Below are 22,493 nucleotides of genomic sequence, written 5' to 3'. Positions count from 1 at the left end.
AAAAGGATATCCAGTAATCTCTAATGCACAATCCAGAGTCTCAACTATTTCATGAAAGTACTACCATGTGCATGCGTTATAGGAATTACTCTTCCACAATATACATTTCATTCTTTCCATTATCCAATAAATATTTAAGGCCTATTGTCTACTTGGAATAATTTAATGGATATTGTAAACAGAGCAGTGTGTGTGTGTGTGTGTGTGTGTGTATGTGTGTGTGTGTGTGTTCAGAATATATTTCAATTAGATTCAGATTGCTATCTTAGTATTTTTATTAATGACCTATTAAAGTATATTTTATGACTGATAATATTGGAAACTGTTGTACTGAGAAAATAGTTAGCACAATGTGGTTATCTGGATGACTCTTGAATTGAGAAATGTGCTTTTGATTTGTAGAATTAAGATAATAGTAAATCATTCAGATTCTTGATAAATTAGAGATAACTTGATTTCATAAAAACTGTTAGTTTTTTTATTTTCCGGATTTCTTGAGGTATAGTTGACAAATAAAAATTGTATATATTTGAGGTGTTCCACTTGATGTTTTGATATACATGTACATTGTGAAATGATTACCTCCATTGGGCTAACATATTCACCACCTCACATAGCTTTCATTTTTTGTGTGTGTGTGGTGAGAATATTTAAGACTTATTCTTTCACAGAGGACCTCCTTTTCTGCCACTAGGGGATTGCATTCACAAAGGGAAAATGAGAAAGCAGGGTCTCAAAACTAAGGAAGCTCACACCTACTCACAAAACTAAGGAAGCTGTCCCTCCAGGAGCTGGGAACCATCACCCTTGGGTGTGCTGCAGAGCGTCCTGGGAAAGGCACCTCTCCCGATTTCCTGGCTCTCATTTCCTGGGCATTCCTTTGTAACTGGATATAACAGGCACTTTCAGTCCCTCTCCCTCCACTTGTTCCATATGTGTGGTCTTGGGGAAACCGTTTAACCTTTTTTCATAGAGCATGTGTTTAGTAAGTGCCTGCTGACTGCCTTTGTGAATATTGCAAAAAACAAAAAAGAGCAAGGGTATTTGCCCACAAGTAAACTACCAGCCTTTCGTGGTGAATGGAGAAAAATGCTAATTTATATACATCTTACTTCAAGTCCCACTTGGGAGAGGAAATAACATCTATAATTTCTCTTGGGACAGAAGACCAGCTCTTCCTTGGTAACTTACTATTGTTGAGGTAAATGGAGGTGGGAAGAGCAGGAGGCATTTTAAAGGGACCAGAGATGTGGCCCTATTATAGTTTCTGGTTCAAACTAATAGTAGCTATGTATATTGGAAGTGAGAAAAACACCGTCTGCTAACACTGAGAAAAGGTGGTCTTACATCAGAACGAGTTCATATTGTAACCTAGTCACAAAAAAACGATCTCCAGGTCAAAACTTAGTATTCTGTTCCCATGAAGCCCCCAATAAAAACAATTCATACCTCTTCCACTTTGAACTTCATTCCTCAGTTTTGCTGATTTCAAAACTTTGTTTTATCAGTTAATGGGATGATCAAGCATGGGGAATTTGACTACCACTGGTCAGACTCACAACAGTGCTGATTTATAAACGATAAATTGAATGTATCAATTTATAATGGGATTACCATGGCAAAATAGAGTTTCCCTTTTCTTGTTTCAAGGTGTTTGATAAGCCTAATTAATTGTCACGAAATTATTGCCTGACTAGAAAGTCAAAAGAAAGGGAATTAGACTTCTGGGAATTTATCCAAAGAATATGAAAACACTAATTTGAAAAGATATATGCATACTTATGTTCATTGCAGTGTTATTTACAATAGGCAAGACATGGAAATAACCTAAGTGTCCATCGAGGGATGATTGGGTGAAAAAGATGTATGTGTATACACACACGCACGCACACACACACAAGAATATTACTAAGCCATAAAAAATGAAATATTGCCATTTATGACAACATGGATGGACCTTGAAGGTATTATGTTAACTGAAATAAGTCAGAAGAAAAACAACTATATAATTTCATGGGGAATATAAAACAAAAAAGAAAGAAATGATCAAATAAAACGAAAACAAACTCAGATACAGAGAACAGATTGGTGGTTACCAGAGGTGGGGGGGAGGCTCGAGGATGGGCACATTAGTAAAAGGGGGTCTGATGTATAGGAACGTAATGGAAACTCGTTTAGATATATACAGCTATAGTATATACAGATACCAAGTTATAATGTTGTATACCTGAAAATTATATCATGTTACTAACCAATGTGACCTCAATTAAAAAATAATCAAAATCAATTAAATAAACAAACAAATAAATAAATAAAAAGATTTATTATTTCAGCAAATTTCAAGCGTAAAATGCAGTATTATTAACTACAGTCGCCATACAGTATATGAAATATCCAAAACTTATTCCTCCTGTACAATTGAAACTTTGTACCCTTTGATCAGTATGTCCCCATTTCCCCCACCCACCCCAGCCTCTGGTAAAACACCTTTCTCCTTTGCCTCGGTGAGTTCGAATTTTTCAGATTCCACATATAAGTGAGATCACATTGCATTTGTCTTTCTGTGTCTGGCTTAGTTCATTTAGCAAAATGCCCTCAAAGTCCATTCATGTTGCAAATTAAAAGATTTCTTTCTTTTTTTAAGGCTGAACACTATTCCATTGTGTGTGTGTGTGTGTGTGTGTGTGTGTGTGTGTGTGTGTCACATTTTCTTTACCCTTTCACCTGTTAATATACACTTAAAACGTTAAAACTTTTGTAAGGAAAATTAAAATGATAGAAAAACGTATATATTTTTATGAAAAGCAGTTCGTGTTCATTTTTTTTAATTGGGCAAACATATAGCAATACGGAAGAACAATCGGTATAATTACTTGTGATTTTAAAGGTATATTACACTCATACTACGATAGAGTTTCTTCCATCATCTATATTCATAATAAGAAATATGCTCTCAATATTGCATTGTATTGTGCTTTTATCTTTTAACATTTTGTGACTTTTTCTAAGTGATTAAGTTCAAAAATATTTGTGAAGGCTAAATAATATTTCACCTTATAGGTATTCCCTACAATTTATTTTAATAAAATACTTTAATAATGCTTCATCAAATTTCTCTTTGCATCAATCTCTGTCTGGATTTATGATTATTTAAGGTGATGTATTAGTTACCTGTAGCTGCATAACAAATTACCACAAATCTAGCAGCTTAAAGGTACAGAAACGTATTATCACACAGCTTTTGTGGGTCACGAGTCTGGGAACAAATTAGTTGGGTTCTCTGCATAGGGTCTCACAAGGCTGAAATCCAGGTATCAGCCAGCCTGAACACTCATCTGAGACTTGGGGTCCTCTTCCCAGTTCATGTGGTTATTGGCAGAATTCAGTTCCTTGTGGTCTAGGCCCTCAGCTAGTAGGCCATGCACCATTCCATGACTGTGGTTCTCTCCACAACACGGCAGCTTTTTCTTCAAGGCCAATAGGAGAGCATCTCTGTTGTTTCCTGTTTCTCTGACATCTTCTATCTGTGACCTCTAGATAGACCCTCCTGTAAAGGTTTACCTGATTAGGCTGGGCTCACCCCGGGTCATCTCCCTTTCGATTAACTTTAGATCAACAGATTAGTTGATTTATTTACACCTATGAACATCATTACTTTACCACATGACGTAGCCTAATCATAGGAGCCACACCCCATCATACTTATAGGCCTCACCCAACCTTAAAGGGCGGGGATTCTAGAGGCTTGAATACCAAGGGGGTGGGAATCTTGGGGGCCATCTCAGAATTTTCACTGCCACAGATTTCATTTCTCTGTTCAATGACATATGCTTCCTTTTTCATGTAATGTTCTTATGTATTTCTGATGCCTGATGCAGTGTGGTATACACCTTTCCCTGATAAGTCTATCAACTTTTGTGGCTATATTACAACTAGAATTAAAATGCATTTTGGTATCTTGCATGGCAAGTCCTATTTAATTCCTTGTCTTTTTCTCTAAATTTCTCTCTTGTTTATTCTTCCATTCCAATTTTAGAGTTAATTTTTCAAGAAAGAAAATAAAAATTCCATTTGGATTTTTTATTTTTTTATTTTTTTTAATTATTATTATTTTTTAATTTATTGGGGTGACAATTGTTAGTAAAATTACATAGATTTCAGGTGTGCAATTCTGTATCACATCATCCATAAATCACACTGTGTGTTCACCACCCAGAGTCAGCTCCCCTTCCATCACCATACATTTGATCCCCCTCACCCTCATCCCCCACCCCCCAACCCCCTTACCCTCTGGTAACCACCAAATTACGTTCCCCAGATTAATTTTCAAACCCGTGGCCATCCTGTGGTCACCAACTGCCCTCCAATCCCCTCACCTTCCCCCCACCCCTCCCGCCCATCTAGCAACCCTCAGTTTTTCCTCTTTGTCTCCAAAACTGTTTCTGATTAGTTCATTCACTTATTCTTTTCTTTAGAATCCGCAAATAAGTGAGATCATATGGTACTTATCTTTCTCTGTCTGACTTATTTCGCTTAACATAATATTCTCTAGGTCCATCCATGTTGTTGCAAATGGTAAGATTTCTTTCTTCTTTATGGCTGCGTAATACTCCATTGTATAAATGTACCACAGTTTCTTAATCCAGTCCATTTGGATTTTGACTAGAAGTGAATAATGTCAATTTGGAAAAATTTGACTTTTTTTTGGTCAATATTGACAGAGTGCTCAATATTTTCATCTTGGAGTCAGTTCTTTTTCTCCATTTATAATGGAATGGTTTTTTATGTTTTTATAGCCATAACTTATGGATATTAAATATTTTGCATTTCCCTTTTTCTAATATTTATATTTATAGCTGTTATTCATACTTCCTGGGTCATTTCTCAGCTGTGGATTCCTAGATAAAAGCTAAGTAATACTGGTTACATTTAACTACCCTTGCCAGTGTTTTCTCTAGTTTTACAAAGTTTATTAAATTCCTTATATTTTAATAATTGATTTTGTCAGTTTTTGAAGGTTTTCTATGTTTTTACCACCATAACCATGATTTTATGTTCCTTGTATCACATTGTGTTCTTTGAAAGTTTGAAAGTACTTATCTGTGTTATTTTCTGTAGTCAAAATTTTTTGGAGTTTGCACTTAACGGTATTTAGAACTTTAAAATGTTTTTGTTTGATTCATTTTGTTTTTTGTTTAGTAAATTTTAGTAATTTATAATCTCAGAAAACCATCCATTTTGTAAAAATTTCAAATTTAGTAAAATTCAAAGTAATCTAAGTCTTTATGTCATTGTATATTTTATATCTTCTCTTTTCACTCTTGGTTTTATTTATATGATTGTTCTTATTTTCCTAGTAGATTAGATAGAAGGTTGGTCAACTATTTATAATACAAAGCTGGTTGTGACACTCAGTTACTTAAACACCTTTGGCTCTCCATTCACTGAAGGGTTTGGTCCAGACTTCATGAGAACTGAGCAAGCCCTTTCCTTACAGGATTCTTCTACAAGTTTTGAGCCTCAACTGGTGCCACCCAGCAGGTGTGACAATTATCTCGTAGTAAGTGCAGCTACTACTGCAGTCTGTTGGTTTGCAGGACATTCCCACATTTTATGCCAGGTTGCTCTCCAGCAAACTACTATGGTGTGTAATTCTCAGGACGGTATTTAAATAAGGAACACAAGCATTTTGGACAGAATTATTTGACTATTGAGTATTATATTCTTCAGCATGCTGTAGGGGAATCTTTCAAGAACCATATGGCTGAAGATTTTATTGACACCTTCTAGTCAGATTATGAATTAACGTTTGGAGATCAGTATAAAAGCTGGGTTACAAGATCTGGAACCTTAACATTCCTTTGCCAGCCAGGCTCTAGAGCAGGGGTGTCCAAACTGCGGCCTGCGGGCCAACTGGAGCCCGCAATCCATTTTAAATTGGCCCACAATAAATTCCAAAAATATATTTAGTTTACTTAAATAAACCAGGTGAGGCAATACATACTTCACCTCGAGTGAGTGGCCCGGCTGTTTGGGTATTTTGCCGCATATGGCCCTTGGTGAAAAACGTTGAAAAAAGCTTGGACACCCCTGCTCTAGAGGAATGAATGGTCTTCTGATTAGGACTGTGTTAACAAACAAACGAACAAACAAAAAACTGTGTCCAGGCCAATTTGTAAAAAAGTACCCTAGTGACTTAAAAGTTATTTTTCATGATCTAAACATACACCCCTCCCTACTTACCAACCTGTGTTGAATAGATTGTCAAGTATATAGTTTTATTTCTAGTGGTTTTTCAAATGTTTCATGCACTCTTTTTCTTCTTCTCTATCTGTAATCTGCTGTCCATCACTTTTTAAACCCTTTCCACCCTGGCACAAAGTCAGCCCAAATGTTACCCTCCTCTGGGAATGTTTTCATGACCTCTCTGGGCAGCACTGAGCACTCTGCATAGACTTGATAATTCTTCTCTTATAATACCTATCCCTTTGCTATAATCGTTGATTTTCATGTTTCTTTCCCATGTGATCCTTGCCACAGTGACCATCTCCTAATTATTTTGTATCCCCAGTTCTTAGAACAGTATCAGAAACATGGTAGGCACTAAATTTTAAAAAATACATGTATGGATATCTTCCTAATTTGTGTGTGGCTGATTTTCCCCAAGATAATTGCCATAGGTTCATGAAAAAAGAAACACGTTTCCCTGGGACTAAATTTAAGTATCATGCATTTTGGGTAACTTTTAGTTGCAGAGTCTGTATGAGCCTGTGTTTATCGTCTCCATAGGGAATCTATTCCACAATTTTAACAGGCATTGCTTATGTAAATTGTGCATTTGGTAAAATACTTTGTTTCATGCACAAATGGATACTTTAATTATATTTTGATTAAAGTGAAGAAAATGATTGGTATAATCCTGTGTTTAGTAATGTAAAAACTTTAAGGATTAAATAAAATATAATGGATCATTTTTTGAGCCTAAATAATTACTACATAGCAGCCAGGAATGGAGAGCTAGGAGACAGAGGAAAAGAGCTAGCATTTAAAAATGTCTGCAGTTAAATGTCATTGTTAAATACTGTGGTAGACCCCATAAAGACAATTATTTTATTTAAAGGTTGTAAAACCTTGAAGTTGGTATTTACTACCTCAATATGTTGGGGGAAAATAGGTCAAAAATGAAGTAAACTAAAATGAAGTAAACATGGCACATACTGTCTCCATGCTTTGTAGATAATAAAAGTGGGGCTTACAGAGATGAAGTAGCTTGCCTAATGTAACATACAGTAGGACAGGAGTCTAGTTCATTCTCATTCTAAAACCAATTATTTGCTTTATAAGTGGAATAAAACAAATAAGTACAGATTCCCTCCATTTCACTTGCAAACTTACCTACCATTTAGAAACAAGCAAACGAAGCTAATTTTCTTCCTTAAAATTTTTGATGATGCCCCCATTTGTCTAACTAAACGACTGGTCAATATTACCAGCAGCATCTTATTGTACTTCTAAAGCAGTTGCCTCTTTATTCTTATAATGCATAAACTCTGTTGATTGTTTCCTTAGATATCCTTGCTTGCTTCATTGACTCAACTCCTTCCTGATTCCCATTCCCTTTAATACCTGATTTTTCTCCCTTTTGATTCCCTTTGCCTGTCTCATAAATATTATTAAGCTCCAGAGTTGAAAGTGTAAGCTTTCTTCTCTATACTTTCTTCCTTGTTTATCCTAATCCGTGTCTTTAACTTCAGTTACAGTTACAGTGTTACCTCCCATGTCCCTACTGAACATCTGGCTAATAATTTCAATTAACTACAAGGCAATTCGAACAGGAGATTCCACAGGCAATTTAAAATCTACGTGACTCAAATATACTTTCATGTATTTCTCCACCTTCATTGCCCAATATATCTTCTCTATTTCTATATATTGGTAAATAGTGTCATAATAGACCTAGTTGCTCAGACTATATGCCTCTACTTTCAAAGCTTCCTTTTAATGCCACTTTAAACAATATCACTAAGCTCTATTTATTCCCAAGTCTATTCTGTTCTTCCAGTATTCACCACTTACTGCATTTAAGGCGGACCTTCTTCCTCATCTTCCTGTACCACTGCCTGCTGACGACTTTCTTCCACCTTCAAACTTTGCTTTCTAAAACAGTTCAAATTATTCACCTGTGAGCATCAGTTGATTCTCAATTGTCTATTCTCGAAGAATCTTAGGAATGTGTCAGACGGGGTGGGTCAGAATCTCGGGTGAGTCATCATGGGTATTGTGTGGAAATGTATTCAATATCCATATTGTTTTCATGATTTAAAAAAATGGTAAAGAAAGTGAAGCTGCAGGAAATATTATTGGATGATGAAGTTAGAATATGAGTAAAAACCATTGTAGGGGACCTGAGGGGAACGTCCCAACTTCCTACCTGGCATATCTTGTTATTAACAATTCTACATTGATATCTTCAACTTCTGTCATGACAGCCCCCAACCTGTGGTCTATTTGCACTTCATTCCTGAAATTTGTCATTTCACATCCTTGATGTAATAGTTTCTTATAGATGCTGTAACAAATTACTACAAACTTAGTGGCTTAAAACAACCTCAAATTTTAGTCTTACAGTTCTGGTGGTTGGAAGTCCAAAATGCATTGAATAAAATCAAGGTGTTGGCATGCCTGCATTTCTTCTGGAGGATTTAGGGTAGAATATATTTCTTTGCCTTTTTCAGCTTCTAGAGGCCACAAACATTCCTTGGCACACGTCCCATTCCTCTACATTCAAAGTGCAGCACTCTAATATCTGACCTTGGCTTTCATCCTTACATTTTCTCTCTCTGAATCTGATTTTGGTGCTGCCCTTTTATAAGGATGCTTCTGATTACACGGGGCTTACTCAAAACACGATCTCCCATTTCCAAATTCTTAACTTACGGGGTGGCGGGTTAGCTCAGTTGGTTTAGAGCGTGGTGGTAATAACACTAAGGGTGGCAGTTCAATCCCCACATGGGCAATTGTGAGCTGCGCCCTCCTTAAAAAAAAAGAAAAGAAAAAGAAAAGAAAAATAAATAAATAAAAAGTCCTTAACTTAAACCACATATGCAAAGTCCCTTTGCTATGTAAGTAACATATTTACAGGATCCAGAAATTCACATGGGCATGTTTAGGTGTGGGTATTATTCTGCTAACGAGACTGACAAGCTTCCTTATCCTTTGCCCTGGACAAAGAATTCTCTTTCCCTTAGAAAGTCTCTCCTTTATGATCTAGCTGAAACATTTCTTCTTCTGAAAGCCCTTCCCTATGACTTCACCAGACCCAACCTGGAGCAAAATTAATAGATTCCTCTCTCTACTCCCTCAGCACAGTATACTCACCATATGGCAGTAGGGCCAGTCTAATTAAGTAGGTGAGCATGTGTCTCGTTTATTGGTCTGTGAGCCTTCTTTATTAGAGTGCATTACATTGTCTTTGTGTCCCCACTGCACCATAGCACAGCATCTTGTAACTAGTATATGCTTAATAAGTGTTTATCAAATGATGAGTTTGAATGCCAAAATTCAACTGCATGTAATAGCAGCCACATTCAGTCTTTCATTCATTTATTTTTTTCAGCAAACATTTATTGAGTATTACATATAAAATAAGATGAATCAAACACATGTTTACACTGGAGGGACTTCAAGTGTGGTAGAATGGGAATATAATTTAAGAGATAAGCTAATAGTGTGGGTTAGGATGTACAGACAGCTGGTATATACAGAAACTTTCACAGGTGAGAGGATGTGAGTTAAGTCTGTAACAATGTTAATAATAGCAACAATAATCAACTGCAATAAAACAATAAAACAGCAGCTTTCATTTATTTAGTTTGTTCTTGGTGTCGGTGCTGTTCTAGGCACTATGCTATCTGTCCTGTAATAATCCCTATTTTGCCAATGAAGAAACTAGTCACAGAGAGGTTATGTGCAACAAATCACACAGCTCAAAGGTGGTAAAACTGGGTTAAGAACCCGTACAGACTGTTTGCTTATAACTGCTGTGATATGCATAAGATTTAATCATGGTTTCAGTGAAGCCAAGTGGTGAATGTTATTTTTAACAGGAAACAGGCAAATAATGTTAGGTCTATCCACCCAGAAATGAAAGCTTCTTGAAATTAGGTCACTGATAGTGTGAGCTACAATGTGACAAAAAGAAAACACATGAGAACCTCAGTAAATGTTTATACAGAGGGTGCCAAAAAAATGTATACACATTTTAAGAAAGGAAAACTATTGAAATTGTAATACTCAATATATACCGATAACAGAAGATGAATACAAGTCACGTGTGACTTCTGCCATTACAAGAGGTGCTCAAAGTGGTTCCCATTAGTGTCCAGACACTTCTGATTATGGTGAACTACTGCTTGAGCAACGTTGACCAAAGTGTCCACTTGTATACATTTTTTGGGCACTCCCGGTCTATAGTTTGCATTGTAGTTTCTGAGTAGAAGTTTAATTATGCAATAAGTATGGCAAAGCTTGGATGTCTATGACTACACATGTTTAATCTTTTAAGATACAATAAATTACCTCAAAGAAGTTTGTAAAGATTATTGTAGATTGACCAAGACGTTAAATCTGTGAAATGCTATGTAATTCTTTTTTGTTTTTCCTGATACCCAAGGTTTCAAGAGATTCAATTAAAGATCTCGATGCTACCAAATTGATGCTTTCCAAACCAATTTAATTTTAAGAAATAGAATCGCAAACTAGCTTGTATGCCTTATAGAAATGAAATGAGTAATGGAATAGTATTTTGAACTAGAGGAAAGTACTAAGGTAGTTAAGCTGGAAGGTCTCGTAGTGTATAGTTGGATCCTGGAGATTCTTGGGCAGCGCTGATTAAAGTCACACAGAGAGAAGATCTGATTCTTACTGCTAACCTGAAGGCTGAAGATATCAACTTGAAGATTTCCTGCAGCTCCAGTTAGTGTGTTGGCTGGGAAATGAGATTCGGGTTTTAAAAATGCATGAGTCAGGCTTGTACTTTTTTCAATTTAATTTTTTAATGAAATTTATTGGGATGACATTGGTTAGTAAAATTATATAGGTTTCAAGTGTACAATTCTATAATAGATTATCTATATATGACATTGTGTGCTCACCACCCAGAGTCAGTTGTCCTTCCATCACCATATATCAGGCTTGCACTTGAATGTGACAGTTTGTCAGATGTGGCTGATGAGTCGGCTTTTCGGACTAGCTGTCATTTATGTCTTTATGTGGACTCAAAGTCCTTGGTTAGAAAACTGAAACAGGCTATAATCATTTTAAAGGAACTGGAATTAAAATAGCTTATTCTCAATGCTTATTTTAAGAATTCACTGACTTTCTGACTAAAATGATGATGGTGACACTTTACTGCAAATGAATGGATTTGGCTTTTTTTGTGAATTAAAATGTGTTTTAACAGACTTTTATTAATATGAGTGAATTAGTCATTTAAAAGTATTCAGAGGTATCTGAGGCTCTAGGAGAGCAAAAAAAAAAAAAAAATGTGCGTTAGAAATCACCGCTTCAGCTTCCTCATCTTTAATAAAGTCGTAGTGATGGAAAGCTGAATGTGATTAGTCCTCAACTGTCTTGCAAAAGAACTTGTGCTGTCATGTCCACGTTTGAACTGTGTTCTGACTTGCTACTTTTTTGAAATTCAGTCTTTCAGCTCTACTATCTCAGTCTTATAAGAAAAATAAAAGAGGGATGATTTTCTAAGAAAGACAATGTTCATTTCAGTTAATTTCAGATGAAATATTTCCCCCTTTTGAAATCCAGACACTAGGCTCGTGTCCCTTACTGTATCCTTCTGAAAGCCTTGTAATGGGAAGAAATGATGTCTCTTCCTGTAGCTTTCATAGACAGTGTACTTTCTTTCAATAGAGCCATAGTCTTAAATTGTCTTGAAGTATCTTTTAGAGTTTTTTGAAAGAGAATTGCAAAATTATAATTAAGTCTTTAGAGGCATAGATTTTGTGATTTCTTCTCAATTGGAAAGAGTGATACTGAATAAAACCATATTCTGTTGCAGCATGGAACATTAAAAATGTTAATGTTTGGCAATTTATATTAAAAGTAAATTGTTAGTGAAATAGGATTTTTGAAGGGATTGTTTCCACTTACTTGAACACAATTAGATTCTCTAGGCTGCCGCCCAGACCAAGATGGCCAGGACTATAATTCTGCCTCCCCACCAGCCCTTACACCAAGTACATCGCCATGATTAGCCAGGTGACACCCTACAACTATCCAGTGCCCGTCTGACATGATGGTATCATGCCCAATGTGCTCAGCCACCCCAAGGGCCCCCAGGGCCAGCTGAAGAAACTGAGCACCTCCACTGACAGGGAGGAGCCCCCCTCCCATTGTCCCCCAATAAAAATGTGAAAACACAATAAATAAATAAATAAATAAATAAATAAATAAATAAATAAATAAAGCTGGATCCTCTCAATAGAGAGAAATTTTAAACTTTAAGTGACCATAAGATTTTAAACCAGTTTGGGAGGCCTATGGAGACATAATTTTGACATTACTGGTTTTGATTTAACTTAGGAACCACAGCATATGGGAATATAGAATATACAGATCCTGTTCACATTCTTCCCTTTTGTGGAATTCATTGCCCCAGTCGTCCATGATCAGAAGTCTAACAAAAATAATATTGATATATATATATATTGATATATATATATATATATATATATATATATATGTATTAAAGTGTTTATTTTCTTTTTTACCTTTGTTTTAGGGAACAGCCTAGAAGAGCTGGAAGATGAAAGCTCCCATTCCGCACTTGATTCTCTTATATGCTACTTTTACTCAGAGTTTGAAGGTTGTGACCAAAAGAGGCTCTGGTAAGCAGTGTTCCTTCCTTTTCTCTCATTTTTATGGCTTGAAGTGATGGTGCTATATTTACACATGTGCCATTTGTGGAGACGTTGAGAGTTAACGGGGAATCCTTAATGTGGAAACATTGTACCTATATCTTTAAATGAATGGAGCATACTCATAGGGAACTAGAAAGGTGGAAATAAGTTGGAAAAAAATGTGGCTTGTTTTGTTAATTACTATGAATTAGAATGGATTCAATACCCAAACCTTGCAGTTTGATTTTATTTTAATATGTGATTTTCAACATTCTTTTATAAAGGGTGCTATTTTAATTTTTGCATGGAAATATTGTGAATTTTTTTCATGTTAACTTTTACTGTTACCATTTCAGTGTCAGCTGTGCTTAGGGCAGACTCTTTTTAGGGTTGTACTTCAGCTGATCTGCTCAGGTATTTTGCAAGTGTTTAAAGAATATACCAGCGTTCTTTTAAAAAATCCTAATAAGTTGGTAGGAAATATAGAGGTAAAGCAGAATGGTGATGTCAAAGGAGCTGCTAAATAGAATCAGGTTGAAACTTATGGAAAACTTGACATGTTGTCAGACATCTTGGTTTTCAGTTGACTGTTGATATATGGAGTTAGTGAAATGTACAAGACAACTGAATAAATATTATCTCACTGAACTTGTTTCTTGTCTAATAAGTCGCTGGTGATAGAAAGACTTGCCACACTCACATTTTATGTGGGGTTACAGGATTTTTGTAGCTACAGTTTTTAGATATAATGTCAGAAGAAATGTATTGTGTTTAGTTGATAGAACTAGAATGTGTTAGCTATTTATTTTAGATCGACAGTGGGGATAAAGAAAAGATAATGTGCAAGAGACTGTAGAGTGTTGTGCTATCAAGAATTGCACGAACAAAAGTATCTTTGGAATTCAGAAAGGAGAGGGAATAAAATGGCTGAGATGGGGCTGCAGCAACTCTTCTCAGTCCTTTAGGTTAAGAAGCTTCTGACTCACGCTGATTACCTAATGAAAAAGGCCCCATGCAAGGGAAGTAGAGAGCAAGTCTACTCTCATGAGCCCCACCTTGGTCTTAAGGCTGCGGAGGGATTGCGGCTTACTTTGTGCATGGACAAGTGGATGGTATAGGGTTGAGAGTAAAAGGAATTTTACTGACACTGTTGGCTCTAGAACTTTTTGATTATTGTAGAGCTGTTGTATCTGCCATTGATGTGATTGTAGGCAATGTGAAAAAAATAGCATCTCTATGTTTACACATTATTTGATCTTTTCCTCTTGGTGGGTCTTTTTGAATGAGAGAAAACTCTAAGGCAAGATTATGATATAGTGTTTTATTTTGTAATATGAATGGATTACTGGCAAATTGCAGGTATCTTGATTTCTTTGTTTGCCCCTTGCAAGGAAATTTGAGCGTACCCTTGGGAGTTAGAGTAGGTGGAAGGAGGAGTAAGTCGTGATGCAAGCTGATAATTTCTACAACAGTGATATTTTCTAGAATAGTAATTTATGTTAAAAGTATTTAACGTGGATCTTGAGATACTGCCCACATAGAAGAGAAACACTCATCTGTACAAATATTATAACAAAATGAAACTATCCCAAGTAGAAATATTGATTGATTCTTAAAAACTTCATTTTTCTGGTTATTATACTTGATTACATAAAATTGCTTTTTTTTCAGTTTTGTGTATATCAGATCTATGATTTATTTATCAAAATGCAAGTGTGACTTTTCCATCATCAAATAGTGGTGACAAGTCCATTCTATATAAACTCTAATTTGGGGAAAAACTTTTATGAAATTGGGGCATAACTTCGTATGTTTGAGAAGCATGGGCGCAGAGGTGGAAATGTGGGACACTTGGAAAATTCATATCTCCTTTTGCTCCAGAGACCTGAGAAAACTCAAAGACCTGTCTCAAATTCAAGTTTTATTTTAATGACATAATTATTTTAAAAGATTGGTGATAAAATGCTGCCCTAAGTTTGGCAGAAGTTTTGAGATCTTCTTTTCTTCTATTTATGAATATAATTGTCATATAGCTACTTCATACCTCTCAAAAACCCCATGTGTTTTCTATGTAAAAATGTAAAAATGACAAATAAGGCAGGTACTGAGATTTAGTGGCATGTTTGATTTCTTTACTTTTCTGTATACTGTGAAGTACGGGTAGCTTCCCCCAGTATCTGTTAAGACCCAGGTTGGTGGAAGTTTGTTTGTTTGATTCTTGAATATTAAGTGTGCAATTTGGGAACAAATAATACTACTTTACGCATACACTTTCATAGCTTGCACTCATTTCAGCTGATACCTGTGACCATGACACCTTTGTTTAGAGAAGTAGATATGTAGCTTACTGAAGAGCTTTGTTACTGATTGTCGTAGATCCAGTAGGAGAGGAGCGCACTTGTCATCTTTTCCTCAAAAGATTAATGGCTCCTTCTTCATGCCCAGCCCAACCTATAAAACCAGTGGCACCAAGGCCAGGGAATAAAAAAATCAATGTTTGATGTTCAATCTCGCATATTAACTCAGAGGGCTACTTATCTTTGTTCTTATCATTTAATTCTCTTTTTATTTTCAGTTTTATAAATTTTTCGGAAGTTCAATAAACATGATTCGAAGCCCAACGCTTTTCCTATGTCTTTTACTAGAATATTATTTTTAGATCTGTGGTTTAGATCCCTGTGACCACTAGAAAAGCAGAACTAGATATTTTAATAAGCAAGTACATATTAAATATGATTATAATGCACAGAGTAATGGTGAACTTTTTTATAGCATATCAATTGTGTATAGTGTTTACTTTAGATAAACACATATGGTCATTCCATAAAAATTTAGAAGTAGGTATTTATTTTTCATTAACAGAACTAGCTTGAAAGCAATAGGAGCTCTTTATACACAAACTGGAGATGTATTATTTTTATGACGTTGGCTTACAACCCCATTGCTGTTAATTTAAGGAACAAATTAAATATAATAAGGCAGTTATATCATCATATTATCCTTGATTGAAATATTAAAAATAAACTTTACAATGTTTTGTTTTAAATATCACTCTGGGTATGTATATGATTACAACAATTAAGGATTGAAGTCGTGAATCTGGCCTCTTAGGTAATGTTTTAAAGTTTTGCATACATTTAGCATCAAGGCCTTTAATCTATGGAAGCAGATATTCAGCCTTTGTTACATGATAGGTTTTCCCCTGGAACTATTTTATACCTTCTTTTTAGGTTTTATAAGCAGCACTTGAAGAAAAAGGCAAAGACTATCAATATTACCCATTCTGCTCAAGTGTATGAAGCGTTGTAGCAATTTATTGAGTAAACATTTGAGTTGCTATCATTTGTAGAATTCTGTACAAAAACCACCAGTAAAGCAAATCCTTGCTTGGAGAGTCTTTGTATCGTAACCAGTTTAGAAAGGTTAGGTTAATGTTCTTGTTGGTTGCTTTGTCTGTGTCTGTCTGTCTCGCCTTTCCTTCCTTCCCATCCTTCCTATCCTTCCCATGTCTCCCTCCCTCCCTCTCCCTCTTTCTTTTTTCCTCCCTTCCTTCCTTCCTTCCTTCCTTCCTTCCTTCCTTCCTTCCTTCCTTCCTTCCTTCCTTCCTTCCTTCCTTCCTTCCTTCCTCTTTCCTCCTCTTCTCCTCTTTGCCTCTCCTCTTCTTCCTCTCTTCCACTCCTCCTTCCTTCCTTCTTCTTTATTAGTATATTTGTATGAAAATTAAAGAATCTGTTTTGAATATTTCCATTGTGTCTTTGTAGAACTTTTAAACTAAAAATATTGTCTTTAGTTTGTTTGAAGGGTTAAAGTCAATGAAATGCTCGGTCTTTCCAAGGTCTTTCCAAGAGGATACCGTGTTTCCCCGAAAATAAGACCTAGCCGGACCATCAGCTCTAATGTGTCTTTTGGAGCAAACATTAATATAAGACCCAAAAGACACATTAGAGCTGATGGTCCGGCTAGGTCTTATTTTCGGGGAAACACGGTATTTTGGTCTCTGTTAATAATGGCTATTCTTAAATAGTTCTTTTTCTATTGTGTAACTGAGACTGTGGGGTGGGATTTAGGGGCAGGGAAATAACATAAACTGTTGAGGGACTATTGTGTACAAAGTATGAGAATAGCACTTCTGGAGAACTAAAGTGTAAGTTGTGATTTGGCCCAAGAGTTTGGGATACTGAAGAGACATGGAGCTAGAGGGACTTGGATATAGAGATGAGGGAAGAGAAAGGGATCCAGAATTTTTGTGTTTCTCTTTGCTCTCATATCCATCCTTAGAATAATGCAAGGACCATGCAAGGTAAATGCAAGGACCATGATTTATATATGCGTATAACCTCTCCTGTTCCAAATATGGTGTGTATTTCAGAGTCAGGTTCAGTGAAACGTCTTAATGAGATAATGATTACATGAATGAATTTAAGTGTGGCTTTCTTGTTCAGGCTGAGTTGCATCAGTGAGGATACTACATGACCAACACAGTTTTAGAAAAATAAAGGTAAAATGAAATAGATATTTTAAGAAAAGCTGGGGTTTTTTTTACATAAATAGAAATTAGTATAATATATGAGACTACTGAAGGAAAATATGTAAACTCAGAATAAACAATATCTAACACATGCTAAGGGTTTATATGAAGACAGTGAACCATTGCAAATCATGAATGTTTTCATGAGCTTGAGATGCATGTCAAAATCTGTTAGAAGGAAAGGAATATGATTCTTTAAATATTACTGTGTTTAAATTTTCCTACATTTATTGCTGCTTTAAAGAAGTACTGTGATTATACAGATGTTTTAGTTTTAATCATATTGTTCAATACAGATTACCATGAAAAGGGTGTCGTTCATGATTACTGATACGTGATAAATAAGCAAGTGACTTTGGTATAGAAGAAAAGTATTCACAATTATTAGAGCATATGGAGAATAATAAGAGGCAATATTACAGCAGTAGAAGAATATTTCTTATTCTAGAAGGTATTTAAGATATATAAAAGCTACCTTAAGTAGCCAGCTATTCGAGAGTAAAAGGGTTACCATAGGGGGTTGATATTCTCTTCATTCTAGAATCTGACAATGGACGCCTGTTTGTGTAAAATGATTTAGATGCCATTCTTCCTGAGAGCAAGAGGAAGGCAAGTCTCTCAAGAGGTTTTTCTCAACTTGTAACTCTAAGCCCAAATAATTTATAAAAGATCAGGGTAGTTTAGGTTCTAATCTTTGTTGTTGTTATTTCTGAAGAATAGAATGAAAAACAAAAAAAGTGAATTGTTAGAAGAATAATTTAGTTTAGCCATTAGGAAGCATGTCCAGTTCTTAAGCATTTGAGTGTTTATTGGATGTGTAATACTATGGCTGTAAGGACTTGTAGCCATTAGAATATGTTACTAAAACAAAGTTTTGTTTTACTTTAAGAGAAAAAGAAAAGGTAAGGATAGTTTAGGATCTAATCTTTGTGTTTATTATTTCTGGCTCATCCTTTCTTTAAGTAAAAGAAATTATGCTAGTGTGCAAGGAAAGTGAGATTCCACCGAATAGGAGTGAGAAAGTCTAGTGGGGGTGTTGACATCTCATGCCAGTGTGATTTATGTGCCTCCGCTCTTTTGGGAATTCCTGGAAGTCAATGCGCTTAATTCCACATGAGCAAGAGACAACCTAGTTAGTCCCTCAGCATTTGCCTTTTTTTATGTTGCCATGTGTTTATTCCCAGTTTGTCAAGTATGTCAAAAAGTATGAAGCATTTCTCCTTTGTTTTCCTTTGGGATAGCTAACAAGACCAAACTTCTGAGGTTTTGTTTCTTTACTTTTTGAAGTGACAAAAAAAAAAAAATGCAGTTTAAGTTTTCTAGGGAAAAAAAAAATCCCCCCTCTTCTATTTAGCCTGATTTTTAAAAATAAGTTTTGACATTAGGTCTAGAACAATTTTCAGATTCATTTGAAATTGTCTTTAATTAGAATAAGTCTCACAAACAAATAGAACTTACTCCTGACAAGTAAAATTATCCAGTGTCTTTGTTTAATAATCATCTGATATACCTATGAAATTTCACCATAAACTTACTTGTTCCATTTTAGTTGTCAGTAAACTTTTATATACAGCTGGTGTAGATGAAAGTTAATTGTGCAGACTGATGCTTGTTCGTAGTGAATGTACATGGAGAAGGTCAAAGTCCATATGGATGAATCTTGCAAGTTGAATAGGATTTCAGTGGGGAGGGGAATATTTCAAGTTAATAAACATGACAGTGTGACACTGCATCATGGAGGTGATAAAAGATATATTCTTCTATATATTTAAAGGGAGTGGTGAGGGGTATGGGGCCACAGTAAAGAGCCAGTCAATGGTGGTGCATTTTAAGTCATGTTAAAGAATTGATGTTCATTCTAGCAACAGCCCAGCGGGGACCACTGCTGGAGCAGAGGATGAACCCCTGATCCATGGGCGATCTACTAGTAGCTTGAAGGTGATCCATGAGGTGGTGTGGAAATTAGGTACACTGTTGTATTAGTGTCTTATCGCTGCTTCAACAAAACACCAAAAATTGAGTGACTTAAAGCAGTACCATTTTGTTGTCTTACACTTCTGGAGATCACGTGTGTGAAATACGTTGATAGTGCTGTGTTTTTGGTGTAGGCTCTAGGGGAGAATCTGTTTCAGTGCCTTTTCCAGCTTCTAGTAATGACTGCGTTCTTTGGTTCATAGACCTCATCACTCTGACCTCTGCTTCTGTTGTCATACCTTCTCCTCTGGCTGTGACTCTTCTGCCTCTCTCTTTCCCTCATAATGGTCCTTGTGATTACGTTGGACCTACCTAGATAATCCAGGAAAATCTCCCCATCTCAAGATCCTTAAATGAATCAAATCTGCAAAGTACCCTTTGCCATGTAATGTAACACGCGTTCCAGTGATTAGGGTGTGAACATCTTTGAGGAGGTGAGGGCATTATTCTTCGTACTGTAAGTGATAGTTAGCTATGTCAATCAAACATTATTGAATTTGGACTAGACTGTAGAGAAGGATGGTCAGTTAGGAACTAGATGGGAATGGGAGAGAGAAGAATAAGGAAGTTGAAAATTTTTGCTGAAGGGACCATGTGATCTGTGGTGCATGATTTAAAAAAAAGAGAGAGAGAGAAGTAGTTGGGGAGGAAAGGAAGAAAAGGAAAAGAAAACAGGGCTGAGAAAGAGGAAAGGAGGCAGGGAAGGAGAAAAAGAAGAAACAGATGCTAGTGATGTTTTGGATTTTGATAATTTAATATTCATCTGCAATCCACAAATACACTTTCAAAAATATCCCTTTTTCCTTGTGGTATCCTAAAGGAGCCTGTGTTCCTTTCAACCAAAAATGCCTAACATAAAAGTGATTTCCTGACTCAAAGTAACAGCAGTGAGAACAGGGAAGACAGAAGTTAAAATCTATTGAGTTTGATGAGTACATGTGGGATGTTTGGAAAAAAAAAAAAACAGTGGAGAACAGAATTCTGTAATAGGAGAATTGTGATGTCATCAATCATACTAAAGGTCCCCAAACAACAGAAACTTGAAAAGGATCACTTATTTAAAGAGAACAGTAGGGTAGTTCTTAGTGACTAAGATGAAACCCAAAATGTAGACTGGGCATAGCGTATAAAGTGTTTCATATGTCTTGCAAGGAATTTTGGATTTGAACATGTAAAGCAAAAAGATTGGGCTGAAATATTTAATTGCTTTGAAAATCCCTTTAGTAGAAAATAGAGTCTTTGAGATTGGGCCTCTGCCTTGGCAGATTTGTTCATTGTGTTGTCTTCTATACACCATCAAGATGAAACTCCTTGGTGTTTATGTGATAGTGCTTCACAGATGCTTGTGCCAATCCATAAGTAAAGCTGCCTTGATAGGAAAGGAAAGACACAGTCAAGCTGTAAAGGGTCACACACGAGAGAGGCATGGTCACATCTGCTTTCAGACATATAATACTCCTTGTAGGAAAGACTGTAGTGAATTGCAGAGTGACCAGTCAGGGACTCCATCAAAATCATTCGGCTGTGCTACAGGCCAGAAAAGTAGTCAAAGAGACTGAAAACATGTTTCTGAGGAAGAATAACTGGGATCAAATGAATGTTTGGAAATGGATTGTGAAATAATTTGAAGAGAAATTATATTGATTGCGTTACCAATTACAGAGAATGGAGGGTGCACTGTGTTTTTTCAGGGAGAGGAAATAGGATGAGTTCAGTTTGGAATGTATGAGCTGTGGCAATCACGGGAAGTATTGAGCTGATGGATTCATTGGTCTGGAGTTGTATTAGTTTCCTGTGGCAGCTGTAACAAATGACCACAAACGGTGTGACTTAAAACGATAGTCCCAGTGCTGGCAGCCAGAGTTTCAATATCAAGGTGTCTGCAAAGCTACATTCCCACTGAAGGCTCTATGGGCGAATTCTTCCTTTTCTCTTCCTGCTTCTGGTGGCTTCAGGTGTTGTTGGTTTGTGTCTGCATTATTCCAATCTCCGCCTCCATGTTCACATGGCCTTCTCCTCTGCCCTTCTCTGGTAAGGACACTTGTCATTGGATTTAGGCTCCACTTGGATAATCCAGGATGATCTCATCTTGAGATCTGAAAGAAGTTGTCTGATTTTTTTTTAAAGTATATACTGGGGTGCCAAAAAAATGTTTACAGATTTTAAGAGATGTTATCTATGCTCAAGCAGTAGTTCACTGTAATCAGAAGTGTCTGGACGCTAATGGTAACCACTTTGAGCACCTCTTATAATTGCAAAAGTCAAATGTGACTTGTATTCATTTTTTGTTATTGGTATATATTGAGTATAACCATTTTAATGCAGTTTTTTCCTTTCTTAAAATGTGTATACATTTCTTGGCACCCTCTGTATTATACGAAATAAGTGTAAGTGCCACTTAGTTTTTAAAGTTTGCTTAACTCTTAGAAATTATTACTTTTATTATTTTGTCTGTTAGGTGAAACAAGTGTTAAACTCTTAGTCATCCATGATAATGAGAATAATTGTAGTATCGAAAGGATAAACTTTAGCCAATCAAAAATTGTCTTACCTAGATTTGAGATATGTTTGCCATAGACTAATCTCCTGAAGGCAGGGGAGCACTTATTCAATCTTTGTTCCCTTCATACAGATGGGAAAAGTGGCTTATAGTATATTAAAATTTGCCATGGTTAATCTCATGTTGACTATTGGTAGTTGGCAGGACATTTCTACAGACAACTAATATTGACATGCCGACTTTTGTCTACAATGATGATCAGTAAAAACTCTCGATTTGAATTATTTTTCCTGAAATGGTTTAGGTGGTTCTGAAGAGTATTATGAAACCTGTTGAATTGGAAATTAAGATACTTGGGTTTCAATCCAGCCCGTCATAAGCTTTGTTCACTGAGGCAAGTCCCTGAGCCTTTCGGGACCTGTTTCCTTTTTCATTAGCAAAAGTTTTGAGCTGCAACAGCATCAGTAGAAATAAAAGTTTATCCTTATGTTTATTTCACAAGCATTTATTGAACACCTTCAGTGCATACTCAGTACATAAAGTGACACTTTTATTCTGTAACATATTTTACATATTT

General features: G+C 36.0%; 1 protein-coding gene across 1 annotated transcript in view; it reads left to right on the top strand.

Annotated features, from left to right (window-relative positions):
• The window catches only part of IL1RAPL1 (interleukin 1 receptor accessory protein like 1), a 1,293,699-nt gene that overhangs the window by 202,125 nt on the left and 1,069,081 nt on the right, over positions 1 to 22,493 (top strand). The window contains exon 2 of the mRNA XM_033119931.1: positions 12,797 to 12,902. Coding sequence (XP_032975822.1) covers positions 12,821 to 12,902 — 82 coding nt within the window. The 5' untranslated portion in view covers positions 12,797 to 12,820. The remainder of the gene's footprint in view (positions 1 to 12,796; positions 12,903 to 22,493) is intronic.

Source organism: Rhinolophus ferrumequinum, chromosome X (assembly GCF_004115265.2).
Source record: "Rhinolophus ferrumequinum isolate MPI-CBG mRhiFer1 chromosome X, mRhiFer1_v1.p, whole genome shotgun sequence".
NCBI classification, from domain to species: domain Eukaryota; kingdom Metazoa; phylum Chordata; class Mammalia; order Chiroptera; family Rhinolophidae; genus Rhinolophus; species Rhinolophus ferrumequinum.
The sequence above is the reverse complement of the archived record's forward strand: the minus strand, read 5'-3'. Positions and strand labels throughout refer to the sequence as shown.